Source organism: Mobula birostris, chromosome 24 (assembly GCF_030028105.1).
Source record: "Mobula birostris isolate sMobBir1 chromosome 24, sMobBir1.hap1, whole genome shotgun sequence".
Lineage (NCBI taxonomy): Eukaryota > Metazoa > Chordata > Chondrichthyes > Myliobatiformes > Myliobatidae > Mobula > Mobula birostris.
Window position 1 is genome coordinate 9065361 of NC_092393.1, and position 18448 is coordinate 9083808.

Consider the following 18448-nt stretch of genomic DNA (forward strand, 5'->3'; position numbering starts at 1 on the left):
AAGCTGGGCAGCAGTGTTAGCTGTGAGGAGGATGCTAAGAGGATGTAGGGTGACTTGGAGAGGTTAGATGAGTGGGCAAATTCATGGCAGGTGCAATTTAGTGTGAATAAATGTGAAGTTATCCATTTTGGTGGCAAAAACAGGAAAACAGATTATTATCTGAATGGTGGCCGATTAGGAAAAGGGGAGGTGCAACGAGGCCTGGGTGTCATATATACACCAGTCATTGAAAGTGGGCATGCAGGTACAGCAGGCGGTGAAAAAGGCGAATGGTATGCTGGCATTTATAGCAAGAGGATTCGAGTACAGGAGCAGGGAGGTACTACTGCAATTGTACAAGGCCTTGGTGAGACCACACCTGGAGTATTGTGTGCAGTTTTGGTCCCCTAATCTGAGGAAAGACATCCTTGCCATAGAGGGAGTACAAAGAAGGTTCACCAGATTGATTCCTGGGATGGCAGGACTTTCATATGACGAAAGACTGGATGAACTAGGCTTATACTTGTTGGAACTTAGAAGATTGAGGGGGGGATCTGATTGAAACGTATAAAATCCTAAAGGGATTGGACAGGCTAGATGCAAGAAGATTGTTCCCGATGTTGGGGAAGTCCAGAACGAGGGGTCACAGTTTAAGGATAAAGGGGAAGCCTTTTAGGACTGAGATTAGGAAAAACTTCTTCACACAGAGAGTGGTGAATCTGTGGAATTCTCTGCCACAGGAAACAGTTGAGGCCAGTTCATTGGCTATATTTAAGATTGAGTTAGATATGGCTCTTGTGGCTAAAGGGATCAGGGGGTATGGAGGGAAGGCTGGTGCAGGGTTCTGAGTTGGATGATCAGCCATGATCATACTGAATGGTGGTGCAGGCTCGAAGGGCCAAATGGCCTACTCCTGCACCTATTTTCTATGTTTCTATGAACGAATTTGGGAATTATATTTACACACACACACACACACACATTAAATATGTACACACACATAACACTGCTAACTTTGGATTTACCTGTTTTAAGTTACTATATTAAGTAGTTACTAATAAATAGTAGCTTTAGCATAAAAATCAGACTCCAGATGTGTTCTGTTGCTGGTTCTTTTAAACCGTTGTGTGTACATAACAAAGTAAATTAAATAAGTAGTTCAAAAAGAGAGGCAAAAAAAAATTAGTGAGGTAGCGTACGTGTTCACTGTCCATTCAGAAATGGCTCACAAAGACATGAGAGTTGTTGGTAAAGAGGGGAAACTGAAGGGATTTACATACAGTTTTACATTTAACACTCTGCAGGAGAGCCCTGAGTGTGATGGGTGGACACATGTATCTGTACTTTGGAATTTCTTAGAAATAAATGTGATAACCTCAGTGAAATAACAATGTAGAAGTGTACAGCTGTTGAGTCAGTGTTTATAAAGTAGATGAAACAAGGTTTGACAGTTTGGGTGGAGCCCTTTACACAATGATGTGGATTTCCAGAATGTCACAGTTTCCAGTACCAGCAATGCCCCCTTCAGTTGTATCAGAAAAAGGATAGACAACCAAGGCCACCATAGACTGAAGCAGGCTAGCTTGGGCACAAGGAAGGGATAAAATCAGCAGTATTTCTTGCTATGTGTGGGAAATTAAGACTTTAGAGAATATTGAACTGAATTAATAAATCCTTTGTTAATGAGTCAATAGTTTTCACAGCACCCACACTTCCAAACCCAAGCTTTTACATTCACCTCCCACTGGCATACTTGATTGTACTACCTCTACCTAGAGGTATTAGGCTAGCAATTCAGCTGCATGATCCACAATTGAAGGTAGATTCTTTTTCCCAGAATGAATTCCCAGGTCATTTTCCACCATCCTGCAAATAATTCAGGCAACCTCCAGGTGTTAAGTTTGTCATTTGACCCGATTCAGTTTCTTTGTCTGTGGAGCAGAACAAGCTACCTTCCAACGGGATGGTACTTTTGGAACATGGCAGGTGGACAGGGTTCCCTTTCATTTAATACCTCTCCACTGCAACCCCAAAACTGCTGGAGCCCAGAGTTCCCTTGCCCATGATTACCTACTGATGCAGATTTCAATCTAAGCCCCCTCTCCATTACTGGATTCAGTGCTCGGATATCCCATTTCCTTCTCGTGTATGCAGAGAATGAAGCAGTTTGCTACATTATCTGATACAAGGAAATGCATCATTAATGTGCAATTTGCAACTAAATTACCCTGTTATATTTCTAGTGTGGGATTTGATACAGCCAGGAAATCCTGGTGATTACATTCCACTCTAGAAGACCAAATAATTTTCACAGTGATTACAATGGATTTCTGGACCCAAGTAACTTAACTCAAAAGTAGGTGATGAGCGTGTAGAGAGAGCAGAGAGACAGTGACAGATGGAATATAATATGCAGAAGTAAATGCTTGTCAAAGGATATAGTAAGAAAGGTGCAGGTGCAGTAAACAATCAGGAAAATAGTACAATAGTCATTTTGCAATAAGTTGCAAAAGTATAAGGAAGTTTGTTGTTTCTGTACACACCTTTGGTGAGTCTGCACCTGGAATGTTGTGAGCTGGAAGTCTTGCAAGTGTTGCAATGTGTAAATTCCTGTGGCAGGGTTTGTTCTACAAGAACAGAATTAATAGTGAAACTATTAATTTCCATGGCTGGGTAAGTCTAGGGAAGATGCACTCAAGCTAAACTCATGAGATTTATACGGCTCAATCCCACTCCAAACCCCAGTTTGTGTGGATGCTGTGTCATTTGCTACCCTGTTATGAATTATGAATCTTAACTGAAGGGTTAGTAAAGAATAACAAAAAAGAAAAGGGCCCATTCTAATTAAACAGTCAAATGTGCACAAGTTGGAGCTCATCTTGAACTTCTCTGTCACTTGCGTGCTGGGCCCTTGGTCAGCGTGAAAGCACACACCACCTTACGAACGTCGCTCGCAATCCATCTCGAACAAACGGGTCTCCCACCGATCATATGTTACAACCGGCTCTCCCTACCATTTTCCCTCTTCATCTCCTCTCGAACAAAAACTCCAAGCCCAACCTAGTGACCCTCACCAGAGAAACCTCCCCTAATTGGATGGCACACATTTCTCCTCATCTCTTATCTTCAACAGTAACCCAAACAAGCTGAAAACAGAACGGACTGCTCTTACAGAACTGCTAAATGAAATACATACAGCATAACAGTAACAATGTGAACTAGGGCATTACATTAGGATGGACCAACACACACTGAATTTAGAAAAAAAAAGACGTGACCATTTTGAAACCCAAGTCTGCATTTTATTGTCAAGGAAGGTGTTTGAAAGGACTGCTTCCCTTGTCTGGAGAGTAGAGAACTCAGTGGCAGAGTCTCAAAAGGGATCAGTGATTTTTGGACTGAGGAGGACATTTCTCCAGAAATAGCAACCTTTGAAATTCTCTCTACCTGCAGGACTGTGAATGGTTAGTGATCATATTCAGGAATGAAACATTTTATGGGAGTTAAAGGAGTAAAAAGATATGGGAATATGTGTGGCAGTATAATTCTTCCTGAATACGATTACTGCACAATTCTTTCTGTTGCTGAGGCCCTCAGCTCAGAATTCCCTCCTTGTCTTTATAATCCCCCCCCGCCATCAAGCTGTCAAACAGGTTGTTATATTGTTTATGAGAATGTGCACAAATTGTCTGCCACAGTTTAATGAAGAACAAACAATTTTCTTTTCGAACTCAGTGGGCCAAGCAGCATCTGTAGGAGGTGGGGATGGTTGGAGGGAAGAATTGTGGATGTTTAAGGTTTCACTGCCCACCCCCCAGCTCTATCTCGTCCACCAGCAACCTGTGGCTTCCATATCTCCCCTCACCCTTTCTTTATTGTATTCTACCCAAGATCCACAAACCAGACAGCCTGCTCTTCCCACTGAACTCATGTCCGCCTACTTATTTAAGCCCATCAGCCCTGACGGAGTCCTCTGTCCTGGGCCAGTCTTTCAGATGTTGCCCATCTTTGAGGGTCCTTCCTTTCCCAGGGATGGGTCTTTGGAGCTTCAGCTGGTGTTTCTGTGCCTCTGTGTTTTTTAAGCGGGATGGAGTTGCTAGCCCCACGCCCAGCCCTCCTCCCCTTGCAGCTAGGCCTGGGTCCGATCATGGTGGAGATATGTCGCATGTCTGGATAACATTTTGTCCTCCTTGGTTCAGTCCCTTCCCCCCCTAGGTCTGTGACACTTCACATGTTCTCAATCTCTTCGATCACTGGGCCTGATTGCCTCATTTTCACTATGGATGTCCAATTCCTGTCTCCCATCCGGAAGGCAAAGCACTCTGCTCTTTTCAGTCAGCATCCCTAACCGGTTACCCTCCACTGGCAGAACTGGTCCTCGCACTCAACAATTTCTCTTTCGGCTAATTGCTTCGAACCTAAGATGTATCCATGGGCACCCTCATATACCCCAGCTACATGTGCCTTTTTGTTGGCTACGTGGAACAGTCAATGTTCCAAGCCCACACTGGTAACTCTCCCCAAATCTGTCTACGTTACATTGACAACTGCATTGGTGCTGCTTCCTGCAGTCATGTTGAGCTCATCATTTTCATCAACTTTGCCTCCAAATTCCACCCTGCCCTTAAATTTATTTGGTCCATCTCTGTCTCTCCCTCTCCCCTTTCTTGATGTTTCTGTCCCCACCTCTGGAATATTCCAGAACAAATCAGATGAACTCCTCCATCAAAGAACAGGGTTTCCTTTTTTACCACCATTGATTCTGCCCTCATCTACATATCCCTTTACTTAAAATTATTCCGAGAGAGACAGTGTGGAACAGGCCCTTCTGGCCTAACAAGTAGCACCGCCCAGCAACTCACCTAAACACAGAACAATTTTACAATGACCAATTAACCTGTACATCTTTGGACTGTGGGAGGAAACTGGAGCACCTGGAAGAAACCTGGGCGGTCATGGGAGAGTGTACAGACTGTTGGAATTGAGCTCCGAACTCCGATACAAGCTGTGATAGCATCACGCTAACTGCTACACCACTGTGCCCCCCACACACACACACACACACACACATCCATCCTCACCCCCTCTTCCCATCGGCATAACGGGCAATAGAGTTCTCTTATCCTCACCGACCACCCCGTTATTCGCCGTATCCTGCACACCAATCTCCTTAACGTCTGGCATCTCAAACATATCCTACCACTAAACAATTCAATCCTTCCTCTGAATTCTCTGCCTTCTGCAGAGATTGCTCTCTACGTTGTTCCTTTGTTCAATCGTCCCACCCACTGATCTCCCTCATTTCCCTACAAGTGGAACAACCTACCACTTGCCTCCTTCACAAGCATTCCAGGTCCCAAACAGTCCTTCCAGGTGAGAAGGCAAAATTTCCCAGTGGCCACCCATTTCAATTTTACTTCCCATTCCCATTCTGACATGTCAGTCCATGGTCTGATGAGGCCACACTCAGATTGGAGGAACAACACTTCATATTCCTTCTGGGTAGCTTCCAACCTGATGGTATGAACATCGATTTCTCGACCTTCTGGTAACATCTCCCCTCCCCCCTCTCTCTTTCTATTCCCCATTCTGTCTCACCTCTTACCCCTTTCACTACTCACCTGCCCAGCATCTCCCTCTGGTGCCTCTCCTTCCTTTTTTGTCCACTGTTCTGTCCTGTCAGTTTCCCTTTTTGTTTGTCCTGTACCTCTTCCACCTATCCCCTCCAAGTCTTACTTCACCCCCCTCCCTCACCCAGCCTCCTTCGCCCTCTCCTGGTCTCACCTATCACCTGCCCACTTGTACTCCTTTCCCTCCACCTTCATATTCTGGCTTCTTCCCCTTCCGCTCCAGTCCTGATGAACTGTTTACTCTATTCCATAGAGGCTGCCCAACCTGCTGAGTCCTTTCAGCATTTTGTGAGTATTGCTCTGGATTTCCAGCATCTGCAGAAGCTCTTGTGTTTATTATATGAGGTCTGTCTTTCTTGCCTTCTCCTTTGGGACTTGCATTTAAAAAATTGTCAACCTGCTTTAATGTCTGTCCACCTTCCAATTCAATCAGTCTTTGGTTTGCTAAAGCTGTTTAGAAGTACCATGTTGGACTGTGTTACACAGCACAGCAGTGTAGTAGTTAGTGTAGTGTAATGCTTAACAGTGCCAGCAATCACTAAGCAGGGTTCAGTTCCCATCACTGTCTGTACGTTCTCCAAGTGACTGCGTGGTTTTCCCTCAGCTGCTTCAGTTTCCTCCCACATTCCAAAGGTGTACAGGTTAGGATTATTAAGTTGTGGGCATGCTATGATGGTGAGACGTGGGCTGCCATCCTGTGCAGCCTCAGACTGTGTTGGGCATTAACACAAACGATGCATTTTATCCTTGCCATAGAGGGAGTACAAAGAAGGTTCACCAGATTGATTCCTGGGATGGCAGGACTTTCATATGAAGAAAGACTGGATGAACTGGGCTTGTACTCGTTGGAATTTAGAAGATTGAGGGGGGATCTGATTGAAACGTATAAGATCCTAAAGGGATTGGACAGGCTAGATGCAGGAAGATTGTTCCCGATGTTGGGGAAGTCCAGAACGAGGGGCCACAGTTTGAGGATACAGGGGAAGCCTTTTAGGACCGAGATTAGGAAAAACTTCTTCACACAGAGAGTGGTGAATCTGTGGAATTCTCTGCCACAGGAAACAGTTGAGGCCAGTTCATTGGCTATATTTAAGAGGGAGTTAGATATGGCCCTTGTGGCTACGGGGGTCAGGGGGTATGGAGGGAAGGCTGGGGCGGGGTTCTGAGTTGGATGATCAGCCATGATCATAATAAATGGCGGTGCAGGCTCGAAGGGCCAAATGGCCTACTCCTGCACCTATTTCCTATGTTTCTATGTTTCAATGTTCTGAAGTGACAGAAAGCTAATCTTTAATCTTTGAATACAAGCTGGTGTACAATGTAATATAAGGCCATGGTAAGAGCAGAATTTGGCCATTTGGCCCATTGAGTCTCCCTGTCATTTGATCATGTCTGATCTATTTTCCTCTCAACCCCATTCTCCTGCCTTCTCTATTACATTTGCCACCCTTACTAATCAAGAATTTATCAATCTCTGCTTTAAGTGTACCCAATGACTTGGCCTCCACAGCCATCTGTGGCAGTGAATTCCACAGATTCACCACCCTCTGGCTAAAGTGAATCTGCCTCATCTCTGTTTTAAAGGACTGCTCTTCTATTCTGAGGCCGTGCCCTTTGTTCCTAGACTCCCCACTATAGGAAACGTTCTCTCCATATCCAGTCTATCTAGGCCTTTCAATATTTGATAGGTTTTAATGAGATCCTCCCTCATTCTTTTAAGCTCCAGTGAGTACAGGCCCAGAGCCCTCACACACTGCTCATATGTTAACCTCTTCATTCCTGGAATCATGCTCGTGAACCATCTTTGTGCTCTCTTGAATGCCAGCACATCCTTCCTTAGATAAGGGGACCAAACTTGCTCACAATATGCCAAGTGCACTCTGATCAATGCCTTACAAAGCCTCAGAATTACATATTTGCTCCTGTATTCTAGTTTTCTTGAAATGAGTGCAAACTTTGCATTTGCCTCCCTCAGCACTGACTCAACCTGCAAGTTAACGTTTAGGGAGTTCTGCACAAAGACTCTCGTACCTCTGATTTCTGAATTTGCACCCCATTTAGGAAATAGACTGCATCTTTATTCCTTCAACCAAAGTGCATGACCATACATACACTTCCCTACACTTATCCCATCTGCCAATTCCGCAGACTCCCTCTTTCCACAACACTACCTGCCTCATATCATCCGCAAACTTGGCCACAAAGCCATCAATTCCATCATCCAATCACGAACAAGAAAAAATCTGCAGATACACGTCAAAGTTGCTGGTGAACGCAGCAGGCTAGGCAGCATCTGTAGGAAGAGGTGCAGTCGACGTTTCAGGCCGAGACCCATCGTCAGGATTAACTGAGGGAAGAGTGAGTAAGGAATTTGAAAGTTGGAGGGGGAGGGGGAGATCCAAAATGATAGGAGAAGACAGGAGGGGAGGGATAGAGCCAAGAGCTGGACAGGTGATTGGCAAAAGGGGATACGAGAGGATCATGGGACAGGAGGTCTGGGAAGAAAGACGGGGGGGAGGTGGGGAACCCAGAGAATGGGCAAGGGGTATATTCAGAGGGACAGAGGGAGAAAAAGGAGAGTGAGAGAAAGAATGTGTGCATAAAAATAAGTAACAGATGGGGTACGAGGGGGAGGTGGGGCCTTAACGGAAGTTAGAGAAGTCGATGTTCATGCCATCAGGTTGGAGGCTACCCAGACGGAATATAAGGTGCTGTTCCTCCAACCTGAGTGTGGCTTCATCTTTACAGTAGAGGAGGCCGTGGATAGACATGTCAGAATGGGATGTGGAATTAAAATGTGTGGCCACAGAAACGAGTTTGGTGGGGCAGGAGCAAGCTGAGACAATAGGTCGGCCAGGACAGGCAGGTTTGTGGATCTTGGGTAGGAGGTAGAAACGGGAAGTGCGGGGTGTGGGAACTATAAGGTTGGTAGCAGTGGATGGGAGATCCCCTGAGCGGATAAAGTCGGTGATGGTGTGGGAGACAATGGCCTGGTGCTCCTTAGTGGGGTCACGATCGAGGGGTAAATAAGAGGAGGTATCCGTGAGTTGTCGCTGTGCCTCGGCAAGGTAGAGGTCAGTACGCCAGACTACAACAGCACCCCCCTTATCGGCGGGTTTAATAATAAGGTTAGGATTAGTGCGGAGGGAGTGGAGAGCAGAGCGTTCCGAAGGAGTGAGGTTGGAATGGGGACAAGGTGCGGTGAAGTCGAGGCGGTTGATGTCCCGTCGGCAATTAGCGATAAAGAGATCCAGAGCAGGCAGAAGACCAGAGCGGGGTGTCCATGAAGAAGAGGAGGGTTGAAGACGGGAGAAGGGGTCATCGGTGGGGGTGGAAGAGTCCTTGCCGAAGAAGTAGGCTCGGAGACGGAGACGGTGGAAGAAAAGTTCCGCATCATGGCGAACACGGAACTCGCTGAGGTGTGGGCGAAGGGAGACAAATGTGAGGCCCTTACTGAGAACAGAGCGTTCTGCCTCCGACAGTTGAAGGTCGGAGGGGATGGTAAAGACCCGGCACGGATGAGAGCTGGGATCAGAGGGGGGAGGGGGGAGGGTTGGGGTGAGAGGAAGATGGAGCCTCCGAGGGCCCAGGAGCTGACGGTAACTTTGATGTGTGTTGCTTGCATTTCCAGCATCTGCACGTTCACCAGCAACTTTGATGTGTGTTGCTTGAATTTCCAGCATCTGCAGAATTCCTGTTGTTTGCGTAAAAATCTGCAGATGCTGGAAATCCAAGCAACACACACGAAATGCTGGAGGAACTCACCAGGCCAAGCTGCATCTATGGAAAAGATTAAAGTCAATGTTTCAGGCCAAGACCCTTCAGCAGAACTTGAGAAAAAAAGATGAGGAGTAGAGTTAAGTGAGGGGAGGGGAGGGAGAAATGCAAGGTGATAGGTGAAACCAAGAGGGGGAGGGATGAAGTAAAGAGCTGGGAAGTTGATTGGTGAAAGAGATTCAGGGCTGGAGAAGGAGAGTTCTGATAGGAGAGGAGTGAATGCCATGGAAGAAAGAAAAGTGGGGGGAGCACCAGAGGAAGGCAAGGAGATATGTGAGAGAGGGAAAAGAGAATGGTGAAGGGGGAAGGGCGTCATTACTGGAAGTTTGAGAAATCAGTGTTCATGCCATCAGGTTAGAGGCTACCCAGAAGGAATATAAGGTGTTATTCCTCCAGCCTGAGTGTGGCCTCATCAGAACAGTATCATCAGAATGGGAATGGGAAGTGGAATTAAAATAGATGGCTACTGGGAGATCCTGCTTTTTCTGGCAGATAGAGCGTAGGTGCTCAGAAAAGCAGTCTCCCAGTCCATGCCCGGTCTCACCTATATACAGGAGGCCACACTGAGAGCACCGAACATAGTATATGACCCCAGCAGTGAAGTGTCGCCTCATCTGGAAGGGCCATTTGGGGCCATGAGTGGTAGTGAGGGAGGAGATGTAGGGACAGTGTAGTACTTGTTCCACTTGCAAGGGTGAGTGCCAGGAGGGAGATCATTGGGGAGGGACGAATAGACAAGGGAGTCGCATAGGGAGTGATCATTGTGGAAAGTGGGGGGTAGGGAAAGGTGTGCTTGGTGGAGATGGTGGAAGTTGTGGAGAATTATGTGCTGGACATGGAGGCTGGCGGAGTGGTAGGTGAGGAACCCTATCCCTGTAGGGTGGCGGGAGGATCGGCTAAGAACAGACATGCGTGACATGGAAGAGATGCGGTTGGGGGCAGCATTGATTGGGGAGGAAGGGAAGCCCCTTTCTTGGAAGAAGAAGAACATCTTTCTGGAATGAAAAGCCTAATTCTGAGAGTAGATGCAGCGGAGACACAGGAGTTGAGAGAAGGGCTGGCGATTTTACGAGTAACGGGGTGGGAGGAGGTATAGTCCAGGTAGCTGAAGAATCCTTGGATTTGTAATAGTCATCAGTAGGTAAGCTGTCTCCAGACATAGGGACAGAGAGATCGAGAAAGGGGAGGGAGGGTTCCATCATCCAGTTCATTAAAATATAACATGAAAAGAAGCGGCCCCAACATCGAACTCTGTAGAACACTCACTAGCAGCCAACCAGAAAAAGCCCCATTTATCACTCTGTCCACCAGAGACAGCATTTAATTCCACATCTCATTCCCATTCTGACATGTCTATCCACGGCCTCCTCTACTGTAAAGATGAAGCCACACTCAGGTTGGAGGAACAACACCTTATATTCCGTCTGGGTAGCCTCCAACCTGATGGCATGAACATTGACTTCTCTAACTTCCGCTAATGCCCCACCTCCCCCTCGTACCCCATCTGTTATTTATTTATTCATTTACACACATTCTTTCTCTCTCTCTCTCCTTTTTCTCCCTCTGTCCCTCTGACTATACCCCTTGCCCATCCTCTGGGTTTCCCCCCCTCCCCCTTTTCCTTCTCCCTGGGCCTCCTGTCCCATGATCCTCTCATATCCCTTTTGCCAATCACCTGTCCAGCTCTTGGCTCCATCCCTCCCCCTCCTGTCTTCTCCTATCATTTTGGATCTCCCCCTCACCCTCCCACTTCATCTCTTCCTTCAGTTAGTCCTGATGAACACACTTTGATGTGTGTTGCTTGAAGGCCCCACTTATTCCCAGTCTTTGGCTGTCTGCCAGTCAGCCAATCAACTATCCATGCTAGTAATATCATGCAACACATACAAAATGCTGGTGAACGCAGCAGGCCAAGCAGCATCGATAGGAAGAAGTACCATCGACGTTTCGGGCCAAGACCCTTCGTCAAGACTAACTGAAAGGAGAGATAGTTAGTCCTGATGAAGGGTCTTGGCCCGAAACGTCGACTGTACTTCTTCCTATAGATGCTGCTTGGCCTGCTGCGTTCACCAGCAATTTGTGTGTGTTGCTTGAATCTCCAGCATCTGTAGAATTCCTCGTGTTTGCATAGTAATATCACGTCTTGCTTAGCAGCCTCATATGCTGCACCTTGTCAAAGGCCTTCTGAAAATCCAAGTAATAAAGGCTTTGATCCTGCCGTCGTGCTGCCCAGCGTTTGCACATTCTGTGTTTTCTTCGGGTATCCGGTTCCCCACATCTCAAATGTGTGCTGGTACGTTTATGTCACAGTAAACTGTCCCATAGAGCAGGTGAATACAAGAGGGGAGGGTGAAGGGACTGATGGAAGCTGGGATAGGCTTGATGGGCTGAATGGCTTGCTAATGTCCTGGTAAATTCTGTTACGTCAGAAACCTACTGTAGAGAGCAAGGTTATCGACTTGCCCAACATCAGAACACATATAGTATATCTTGCTTTCTGAGGGATGGATTACCACCAATATCTGCTCCAGTAGGGCCTGCTGCACAGCATATTACCACTGTCATGTTAAGGGAATACTAGTCATAAAAACCTTTTCTGTATATTCAGTACAGCTGGCCAATGGAAGGATGAGTCATTGCTAGGCAATACCACAGCTACACTGTGTTGGGTTCTCATGCACAGTAAAGGGAAGTAAGGCAAGGAACACTGGATCTTGACCCTCTTGCATCAACTTTCAGTTGTGACCTTGGTTAACACTAGAAAGGGAAAGTTGGAAGGTGGAGTGGGAGCTGGCTGCGATGGGGTTACGGTGGGAGTGACGGCAGAGGGTTCTTTGGAGAGAGAATGGGAGTTGAGGGTGTGAGTGGGTGGGTGTTGGGTGTGTTGGGACCGTGTATGTTTGAAGTTGGATATATTGGGAGTGCTGGGGTTTATGGTCATGGGTGTTTTGTCTGGCCAGGGATAGCTCCTACCAGAAATCTTCACCTCGAGGCAAGTTTAAATATGTTGTGGAGTTCACAGCAAAGTCCTGGCCCAGGGGTTGATCTTCATAGGTTGAGATTATATGGGATAAAAGGGGAATCATGTATTGATTTTGTTGGCCTCTATGCTCTTGCGCTCCAATAGAATTTTGTATCTTTCAATTTCAGTTAAACTTGAGATTCGCTGTTATCTCCCTTCCGGGACAAATACCCAATCCCTGGAAATCAATCCAGTGAACGTTTATTGCCTTCTCTTTATTGCAAAAATATGCCTCCTGAGGTAGGGAGGCCAGACCAGTACACGAAACATCAGTTTCAGCAGAGCTCTGTATAATTGTAAGGAAAGTGTCCTTTTGAACTGTAGGCAGCCAGAGTATGATGCAACAGAGGCTAGTAACCACCTCCAGGGATTTGCACCTCTCTGTGCAGAAGGGAAATTGTAGATGAGTCCTGAACTTCAGTCAGGTGATGACTGGCTCCATAATTGTGCAGACAGGAAGCATGTATGCTCGTTTATTAGATGGTTTTATCTCACACTGTGGCCTTGTATACTGGTACAGCTGGTAGAACTGTTCACTATAACTACACTATACTCTCTCTGGTGCAGAATCCATGGGGAACAGCCATTGTGTGTCAGTGAAACCTTCTGAACCTCGAGTACTCCCATCTACTTCACACATCAGGGAGCCATTCCTCAAGAGTAAGTGTGTGATTCTATGTTCATGGGATACTGTGTGGTGGTGTCATTATGACAGAGAATTTTAAACTTACTGATGTATTAATCTGCGTTGGCATTCACAGGTCTGTTGAGAGAAATAGAAGTGAGTCTACTATACCAGTTGGCTAGACAATGGCTAATCTTATAGCTCAGCACCATTTTCCTGCACTACCCTTATCCGTAATTTCACAAATAGCTAAGCATGGTCCTTGCACTGTACTATACTTTGCGCTCTGAGCTCAAAGTAAATTTACTATCAAAGTGCATATTAAAAAGGATCTTGTGCTTTCCCAGTCTATGTGACAAATAAACTCTTCTTGGGCCTCCAACCAGGTACAGGTATCGATTATAACCGATAGTTTGATGATAAACTCTGCCATCTTCTTCAGGGATGATGCCTAGACATGTCAAGTCTGGTGGTATACGGTGCAGAACAGCATATATTGGCATGATGGAATCCCGTATCAGGGAGCACAGGAGGTGTATCCGTTTGGGTTACCCAGAGGAATCAGTGCTAGCAGAACACTGCATTTGCAATGGCCATGGGATTGACTTCAGCACCGAACTACTGTGCCACACCAGTGGCTTTTGGGACCTCACACTAAGTAAGAACTTGAATTCGATTGTAAATAAGGTGGGACAGCGGAAACCTGATTGGATGAAGCCTAACCAATCAGGAGGATGGACAACGGACTTGACATGCCCAGGCATCACCTCTGATGAAGATTGCAGAGTTGGTCATCAAAATGTTGGTTATAATGGACACCTGTACCCAGCTGGAAGCCCGAGAAGAGTTTAAAGTACATATATGTCACCCTATACAACCCTGAGATTTGTTTTCTTGTGGACATACTAATGCAAGAAGCATAATAGAATCAATAAAAGACCACACCCAACAGGACAGACAAACAACCAATGTGCAAAAGACAGCAAACTGTGAAAGTACGAAAGAGAAAAAAAATAGTAATAAATAAATAAGCAATAAATATCGGGAACATGAGAGGAAGAGTCCTTGAAAGTGAGTCCATGGGTTGTGGGAACAGTTCAGTGATGGGGCGAGTGAAGTTATCCCCACATTGTTATGAAAGAGAAGTTGGCCAAAGTAAATCAGAAGGAAATGCTGGCAGGGATGATAGCAGAGCAGCAACAGTGTGAGTTTCTAGGAAAAATCAGGAAGGTGCAAGATAGGTGTAATCAACAAACAATGAAATACTGAAATGGCAAAATAGTACAAGCGTGGCTGATAAGGGAAGTCAAAGCTAATGTAAAAGCAAAAGAGAGGGCAAACAACAAAGCAAAAGTTAGTGGGAAGACAGAGGATTGGGAAGCTTTTAAAAACCTACAGAGAGCAACTAAAAGAATCATTAGAAGGGAAAAATAAATATGAAATCAAACTAGCAAATAATATCAAAGTAGATAGTGAAAGCTTTTTCAAATATGTAAAAAAACATAAAAAAGATAAGAGTGGATAGAGGATCGCTTGAAAGTGAGGCCAGAGAAGTAATAACAGGGGATAAGGAGATGCCAGATGAACTTAATGAGTATTTTGCATCAGTCTTCACTATGGAAGACACTAGCAGTGTGTCAGATGTTGAAGGCTGTGGGGGAAGTGAGTGCAGTTACTATTACAAGGGAGAAGATACTCAAAAAGCTGAAAGACCTAAGGGTACTTAAGTCACCTGGACCAGATAAACTGCACTCTAGGGATCTAAAAGAGGTAGTGGTAGAGATTGTGGAGGCATTAGTAATGATCTTTCAAAAATCATTGCCACTTTTTAAGAAAGGAGGAAGGCCGCAGAAAGGAAATTATAGACCAGTTAGCCCAAGGTCATTTTCTATAAAATTCTACAGATTTGCAGTGAGCCATTGGGGTTAGGATTGTTTTCTGTGTGCAGAGTTGCTCTTTGTCTAATTATTATTCTTTGTGTAGAGTAGGGGTTCCCAACCTGGGGTCCACAGGCCCCTTGCTTAATGGTATTGGTTCGTGGCATAAAAAAGGTTGGGAACCCGTGGTGCAGGGTAAGTGTTACTCTGTAATTGTGTCAAAATGTTCACTGTAATGTTAGAGAACAGTGTATAAACTTTATCATTTGCAAAGGTACAGAGTCATTCTGTCTGAGGTTAAACCTCGTTCCTTGTATTGGAATTGATTTATTATTGTCACATATGCCCAGATATAGTGAAAAGTTTGTCTTTCTTACAGATCAGATGATTATGCAGAGCACTGAGGTAGAACAAGGCCCTAACCCTAACCCTAAAGTGTAACAAATACAGTGAAAGTGCAGCACAGGTAAACAATAAGGTGTTTAGAATGAGGTATATGTGTGAGGTCATGAATCCACCTTATTGTAGTAGGGAACCATTCAATAGCCTTATTACGGCGGGGTAGAAGCTGTCCTTGATTCTGGTGGTATGGGATTTCAGGCATTCGTACCTTCTACCCCATGGGAGAGGGTGAAGAGAGAATGTCCGGGATGGGTGAGGTCTTTGATTACGTTGGCTGCTTTATTGAGGCAGCAGGAAGTGTAAAGCAAGTGTTATTCTAAAAGTGTAGAGCTGATCACTGCGAGGTTATTTGGAATGGCAAGGATTAGTGTAACTGTGGAGAGTTAATGTTTGCTTAAGGTAAAGGTTACGGAGGTCAAATTCCCTATCATGTCTATAGCACAGTTGTGTTACCTAAGTCTCTTTTCCTTGCAGATTACCGTCGGCTGCAATTCAATCCCAACTCTGCGCACCGATATCTCACTCTGTCCAAGGACAGACGCAGGGTGTCTCACAGAGGGGCTCAGCACTACCCAGTGCACGTGGAGCGCTTTGAGAAAGAGTGGCAAGTGCTGTGCTGTGAGAGCTTTGACACAGGCCAGCACTACTGGGAGGTGGAGATCAGCAGCGAGTGGGTCTACCTCGGCGTCGCCTATAGTGACATCGACAGGAAGGGCCCTGACACGCTCATCGGCCGCAACAGCCTCTCCTGGTCCCTGCAGCTCTTCAGCAAGAGCTACTCTGCGTGGCACGCCAACCGGGAGGTGAAGCTGCCATCGGCCAAATACCAACGAGTCGGAGTGTACCTAGACTACATGGCAGGGACTCTCTCCTTCTATGGCATCACCAACACCATCACTCTGATCCACACTTTCCGCTCCGTTTTCATCCAGCCCCTCTACCCCGCAGTCTGGGTGGGTGAGAACGTCGTTGCCACACTTTGCCAGGATGGTGCAGGGAGCTGACTTCATATGGAAATAGGAGTGAGGCTACTTGGCTACCCCACCATCTGATATGACAATGGCTGATCTGCCCCAAGCCTATTAGATTCCTTCTTCAGCCTTTACCTCTTTCCCTGTCCCTTCGCAGCTTCTTACTTTATCGCCCCCCCACCTGATTCCACCTGTCACCTGCTAGCTTGTGCTCCTCCCTCCCCACACCCTCCCCCCCCCCACACACCTTTCTTATTCTGGTTTCTGCCTCCTTCCTTTCCAGCCCTGCATAGAGCATAGAATAGTACGGCACAGTACAGGCCCTTCGGCCCACAATGCTGTGCTGACCCTTAAACCCTGCCTCCCATATAACCCCCCCCACCTTAACTTCCTCCATATTCCTCCTGAAGGATCTCGACCCAAAACGTTAACTGTTTATTTCCCTCCATAGATGCTGCCTGATATGCAGATTTCCTCCAGCATTCTGCGTGTTGCTCAAGATTTCCAGAATCTCTTGTGTTAATGATTTTTAGTTTCTCCTTTGTCCCACTCTCCCCAGAGACCTCAGTTTTCTGATCTTTCACGTATTTTTCTACCTTTTTGAAGAGAAGAACACAGAACAGCATAATACAGGTTCCTTTGGCCCATGATGCTTGTGCTATCTGTATAAACCTATTCCATGATCAGTCTAACACTTCTTTCCTATACAGCTCAACTGTCCATTTTTCCTTCATCCATGTGCCTCTCTAAAGAGCTACTGTACTTAAACGTCCCTGTTGTATCAGCCTCTGACACCAACCCTGGCATCTTGTACTCTGTGTGAAAACCTACCTCTGACGTCTCCCCAATCACTTTAAACAGATGTCCTCTGGTTTGACACTGCCACCCTGGGAGAAAGGTGCAGGCTGTCCACTTTACCTGTGCCTCTCATAATCTTATACGCCTGTATTAAGTCACCTCACATTTTCCATTGCTCCAAATACTAGCAGTACTTCCATCTTCAGAAACTGCAGAGGCAATACAGAGTTTGCTCCTTTCTGGACACCTCTGTTTTAAATAATTGCCCCTTTGTTTGTGACTGCCCCTCTACAGCAGGAGTTCCCAACCTTTTTTCTATGCCATGGACCAATACCATTAAGCAAGTTGTCCATGGATCCCAGGTTGGGAACCCCTGCTCTAGAGGAACACTACAAAACATACCCTTTGTTGCTCTTCAAGACCTCCTCATACTTAATTATATCACCCCTCATTCATCAAAACTTCAAAGGACACTTCCACTTTCTTTAATTGTAGGACAACCCACCCATCCCAGGAATTAGCCTAGTTAGTCTCTTCTGGACTGCGTCCAATTCCACATCCTCCCTTAAACGACCAGAACTGTGCAAAAAGTGTGAGTTGTGGCCTCACCTTTAGAAGCTGGGATTTGTCTGAGGTATATTTTCTACGTGGTTGATGGGAGGAGGAAATCAGAATCTTCCAGTAAGTGCAGGACCCAGCAATTAACTTCATAGATAAATGGAGGTCTTCAGATTTGTATGGAATTATTTTTTAAGGTATTGAAATGTTTGTTGATTTTAAAATACATTTTTATGGATAGAATTTGTGTTTTGGAAAATGTTATTTTGTACAATTTAAAAAAAACTGGACCAAGAGGGTTTAACCAATGTACTGGAGAGGGTTTGCATTGGGGGTGTTGTTGTGGATCAGGTTGGAGGAGTTCTTGATTGACTCAGCTATTCTGTACTTTGGAACTTAACACCAAAGTGATGTTTTAATTTCTGATAAGGCTTTGCTGTTCCCTGTTCTATAAGCATCTAGAGGGAAGAGGAAAGTGGAACTTAATCACATTTTAAGATCAACTCTGTGAGAGTGCAGATCTTAGCTTCTGAGCGGAGATGAATCGGCTCTGTTTTTAAAAGTTGAATGTGTTCAAGGAAAGAAAGGAAGTTACAAGAGTTTTTTATTTTGTCTTCACTTTGAGGAAGCTGGTGTGATGAAGCAGTGATCAAAGATCCTCTTTATTCACGATATACATTTTTATATCTATTAGAAATTTGCTGTGGTGGGTTGGTGAGCACAACAGAAAGCAACAACATTCAACAATTGTAAAGAATAAAAAATAGAGTGAGATTAAAGTGCAGGTGCAGAACTGGTGCACACTAGGT

The 18448-nt window shown here is 45.6% G+C and overlaps 1 protein-coding gene across 2 annotated transcripts in view; it reads left to right on the top strand.

The window, feature by feature from the left end:
• Positions 1–17882, top strand: part of trim65 (tripartite motif containing 65) — a 44346-nt gene extending 26464 nt beyond the window's left edge. For both annotated transcript variants that reach the window (XM_072242490.1, XM_072242491.1), the window contains exons 5-6: positions 12976–13068; positions 15787–17882. In XM_072242490.1, coding sequence (XP_072098591.1) covers positions 12976–13068; positions 15787–16316 — 623 coding nt within the window. In that variant the 3' untranslated portion in view covers positions 16317–17882. The remainder of the gene's footprint in view (positions 1–12975; positions 13069–15786) is intronic.
• Positions 17883–18448: the final 566 nt, after the last annotated feature.